At 35.6% G+C, this 5000-nt stretch overlaps 1 protein-coding gene and 1 long non-coding RNA gene across 2 annotated transcripts; both read right to left on the bottom strand.

The window, feature by feature from the left end:
* Window positions 1-4: 4 nt before the first annotated feature.
* On the bottom strand, window positions 5-3109 carry LOC125198721 (probable magnesium transporter NIPA8; the record flags this gene model as incomplete). Its single annotated transcript, XM_048097016.1, is given in 11 exon segments — window positions 5-17; window positions 112-175; window positions 271-361; window positions 764-883; window positions 968-1067; window positions 1146-1274; window positions 1400-1483; window positions 1485-1569; window positions 1654-1741; window positions 2402-2653; window positions 2924-3109. Coding segments are annotated over 10 exon segments (867 nt in total), but the record flags the coding sequence as incomplete, so codon positions are not given.
* A 573-nt stretch (window positions 3110-3682) lies between these two features.
* Window positions 3683-4962, bottom strand: LOC125198722. Its single transcript, XR_007172459.1, has 3 exons — window positions 4579-4962; window positions 4399-4499; window positions 3683-4049 (listed from the first exon to the last, which is right to left on the bottom strand). It is a non-coding gene; the product is annotated as an uncharacterized LOC125198722 (long non-coding RNA).
* Between the last annotated feature and the right edge of the window lie 38 nt (window positions 4963-5000).

Here is a 5000-nt window from a genome sequence, read left to right as displayed (position 1 = left end):
CAAAGGGCGCAGCAAATCTGTAATTAATTGCACGTTGTGAGTACGTGTTAAGTAGATAAATCTACATAAGGAGCACACAGCATATCAGTTCATGGGCATCTAGCAGAATACCTGTCTGCATCATTTGAATGAGCGGCAGTTACAGAGACCAGAGGTGTATCTTTGATATCCCCGCCTGAAAGAATCCATCCTCACATATTAATATCAAAAAACAGGTGTGTGTGGGGGGGGGGGGGGGTACTCAAGGAAACCATTGACCATCGACATTACCTTTTACTTCATCAGGTGCCAGCAAAGAAATGCCTATGAATACAGAAACCATTCCTAGTATAAACATTGTTGTCCGCAATGAATCAAATACCTGCTTAAAATATATCACATATTAATCATGCCAATTCTCCATTAGTGCAAATCAATTAGAACTTAAAAACATTGCCAAACACCCAAAAAATTCAGATGAGACCAGGACCACTATTTAACACCAAAAAAGTTGTAGGAGTGAATTCATTCTATTGTCAAGGCAACAGAAAATCTGATGTTCAAGAACCAAGATCAACTGATGAAACATTTTAATCGAAATTCAAGCTCTTTAATTATTTTTAAATAGTCTGTCGTAAGATAAGGTATACATGAGCCAGTCACAGAACTTTTAGTCAACAACGCCAGCAAGTCAGCAGGGAAGGCGAGTTAGATACATTAAACAAGATAAGTGAGTCAACTTAGAATTTTGTAACTCAATATATGGGTTGAGGCAGATGTGCACCTGATATTCTTGAAAGTATACAAATCCTGTACAAATGGAGAAAAATGTCCAAACTATCTGAAACATAGGGACAATGAGTATAGCATCAAACAGAGACAACCCTTCATTTAGTCTTGCCATCTGTAGAAATGATGAGAGCATGAGCAATTCGAAAACATATAGGCATTTTGACCATATTAAAAAATATAAGGTTCAGATATCTACCCAAAATCCAGCTGTACTAAAGAACAAAAGTAGCATGGAGTATGTGAACCAACTATGCAACGGATACCCATTTGACATGGACAACCTTAGAAGATTTGATCTACAAAAGCAAGAATTAGGAATTTAGTATACTGTAAACGGGTTAAATGTGGAGGAAACCTATTGTAACACAACTTACAGAGACTTAGCAAACAGTACTGAACATGATCCAATAGCACCTGAAACAAGAGCATAAGAAAGTGGAAGAAGCATTTGCCAGTAGGGTTTGATTTCATGCTCTGGCATAGCAAACATCAGTTCTCCTCTCCTGCATTTTCCAGAGTTGACTGATTACAAGGATTGAAAGTAGAGGTGCGGTCATCTAACCATAAAAATAGATCAGAAACAAGCTTTTTTTAAAATTTAATTATGCAGAATTCACTGTAGTCTCACCTGTACATTGAGTGACTCAAGAGAACAACTATAACCAGAATCAGACAATATATCAGGAAAGTGTTATTGCCATACTTCTCTGCAGGTAGCTTGATTTATGATACTCACCTGAGCGGCATAGCCAAATGAAATGAAATTAAGAGAGTTTCCAAGAATAAAAAAGATAATCCCTGCATATTAACAGAAAAACAAGATAGTAAGCTATAAGATTCAATGATCATTACTCAAAACGATAGACCTTAAATTCATAGTACCGATTCTCCATGTCTGGAAGTGTATAATATGCTTTGTAAAAGCTTTCCCATTTGTCCCATCATTGGCAATACTAGAATGTCTTTCTCTCTACAAAAGAAAATTACAAAAAGTCCTCTTAAAAAAATATTCTGATGAAATCACCTAAGACAATAGCAAGGACATCTAATAATGTAAAATGAGTCAGTATAGAGATCCAAACACAAGATGCCAGCATCAGAAATAGATGAGTAAAATTTCTAGAACATCATTTTCTATCTCATCTTGCCTTATCACCAACCAACTATGGCCCTAAGGACATCCCCTGTTAGTCAGTCCAGCTCCATAGTAGACTCACAGCATTACTTTTACATATTGCACTAGTAATACATAATGCATTTGCTGCATCAGCCCTTAGATTTAGTAGTAAGATCCTTATCATTAGAAAACTAGGCCAAAACTGATATCTGCTGCATTGATGTATATGTAATGCTAACCACAACAAGTTCTTCTACACACATAACCAATCATGCATGTGAAGGTTTTGTTGTCATGTACTACAAAACTATGTCACTACAATACGAATGAGGGCAGTAACTCTAGTACTTGTTTCTCCCATAATAGTAGTATATAGGACTAAATTTGCTGGCCGCAGAAGGAAAAAGTCTTGATGGAAGAAGGAAGGATCTATTTTGACTAATTTTCCCCAGTAGGGAAATGAAAACTAATTAGCAAGCAGTTTAGGGATAAAAAATGAAAATCCCATGGCACCTCATCATGACCCAATTTAAGGAGATTAGTCCCAAAGTTGATTGCAATGCTGCCGAAAAGGTTGATGAACGCTCCAACAACCCACTCCCCCATCGATAAGCAGTGTTCAAATAAAGTCGGAAACTGTGACGCTATTCAGCCACATTTATCACAATGCCAAGTTCAAATGTTAATTGCATCCACTCAAAAATTCCTCCTTTGCAGCTTCCAGTTTGCGCCAAAGGCGAGAGTGGTGGTTGGTGATGTATGTACCTTCACCATCAATCAAACAAAAAAACAGTTCAGATTCTAATCTCAGGAAGATTAATCAAATCCACATTACATTGATCTACAAATGAATTAACGGCTGAGAGTGGGGAAAGTGAAATTGAATGTGTAACTGAAGCAGCTGAATTTAAATTCCTCAGATCCGACCTAATGCGCATTGTAGATTAGAAAAGGAAAAGGGGCTATAACCGGGGAATGTGGTTAGAACAATGAACATTGCAAAACAACGGAATTCAAACGACAAAGTAAAAATACCTAATCAAAAGAGTGGGCGATGAATGAACAAAACTGTGCGCGGCGGAGGAGAGATTAACAAAGCTTGAATTTCAAAATGGGAGAGCGCAAATCTTAAACGGCAGCTCAAGCTGGCCGTCGTGTTTGAGGAAGAAGCGTCCACTATTTTCCCATTTTCATTTAATTTTATTCAAAATTGAAAATAAACGTGCCAACTGTCGGTCGCTACAAATTACAAAGGGACTTTCCAACTATAAACTGTTTTTCATTTCATTATTCCTTATTAATGTGTGAATTCCAAACTATTAATTGCATTACCATTTCTTCTTAATAAAATTTGTAAAATTTTCAATGTAGTACAAATATGGAGCATCTAATATCTGGATTACAAATTCAATTTAAAGGGTGATTGTGTAAATCATATACTATATTTAGAAGAATATATTACTTCATTAGATGGTCAAATATTCTAGGAATGTGGAGGTATTTATTAATCAGATTAATAGTAAATCTATTTGATAGGAGTACTATATAGTAATTCATTCAACCTAGATTAAAGTAATTCATTAATCATTTACAAAGACATCATAGATTTCTATTGGTATATCAAAATAATAGCCATCAAAGGTTAGTTTAATTCATAATATATTTTATTTTCTTTACCAACTTAATTTTCTGTAATTATATTCCCTCTAGTACTGAAAAGAAGTACTCCTACTACTATAAATATATATGCACAACAAACCACATTTTAGATGAGAAACAAGATAATCTAACATGGAAACAATAAAATAGAATCATTTGAAAGTTGAAACTATTTTGCACAAGGATTGTATCAACTATATAGTTCTCACCTTTTCTACTGCGACAAATTTAAGAACATACATACAAATTCAATCTTTGTTCATTTAATAAAACTCCACCTTAAAACGCAACTGGAAAGCTAGTATATATGCATAACATAGATAGCAGAAAAATGACTAGAAAAATCTAATAATTTACACAATACAATCTACATATATACAGCATATGCTCGAACAACGAAGAGGTCTGTAGCTCCGAAGACGATGAATGCATCATGCTACAGAAAAAGAACGAGTAGTATGACCAGGATGACGATCACTATAATTGCCAGCATCCACCAACACTATCAAAGAGGCCAAAATGAGTAATATAATAAAAACATGCATAACTATTTAAACATTTATAAACCAAGATTTATTTCTGCTGAAGCTAGTCCCCATTGACCCCTTCTCCCTCACCCTCCAAATATTAGGCATAAGGTGGGCTTCAATTTTTCCCCCTCTTCATTTCTCAAGTTGGCATACATAAGAAAGTAATATCAATTTCTGACTCAAACGAATAAGCAGATTATCATTGTATTTTGTATACCTTAGGGCATTCAGTGAAAATAGCCACCAAAAATCAGTTTTCTCTATATTTTCTGGGTCAAATCACCAATCCAGTTCAAGTGACAAATGCAACTTTCCACTCACCCAAGAGGTTTTAGAATTTCCACTTTTCGATGCCTTAGAGAGCTGCAGCTTAGCTTGGGTCGTTGAGACAGCAGAAACCTCGATACCATGTTCAATGTCGTCTGTTCAAACCAAAAGAGAGATGCCCCATGAAACATAATGGTTTACAAAGACAAGAGTTTGTCAGGTTAGAAGCTCTACCAACAGTCCTGCTCTGCTCATTAACTAAAACTGCAAGGTCTTTAAACATCTCATTTACTTCTCTAACTTGGCCCTGAATCTCTTCAATTCCACATTCTCGTTCCTCAATTACAGCTTCATTGAATGCAACGTCGTTGTCCAGTAACCGAATCTCCTGTCTAGATAATTAGGTTTCTCAGACAGACAAATGCCATACCAACAGAAACAACTTTGAAAATTTAATCCTCCTGCTACAAAGTTGACTAGGTTATAGAATCTTGGCCAAATACCTTTTTTACCTTTCCAACTGTGTCTACTATACAAGTTAATATTGAAGTGACAATTCATTTGGGGAAGCCAACATAAAGTAGTTACATAAATTCGCAGTGACAATCATTCTATGGTTTAAAATTTCTTTTCATGTATAAGAAGCATGGTAAGGG

This window comes from Salvia hispanica, unplaced genomic scaffold (assembly GCF_023119035.1).
Source record: "Salvia hispanica cultivar TCC Black 2014 unplaced genomic scaffold, UniMelb_Shisp_WGS_1.0 HiC_scaffold_213, whole genome shotgun sequence".
Taxonomy (NCBI): domain Eukaryota; kingdom Viridiplantae; phylum Streptophyta; class Magnoliopsida; order Lamiales; family Lamiaceae; genus Salvia; species Salvia hispanica.
The sequence above is the reverse complement of the archived record's forward strand: the minus strand, read 5'-3'. Positions and strand labels throughout refer to the sequence as shown.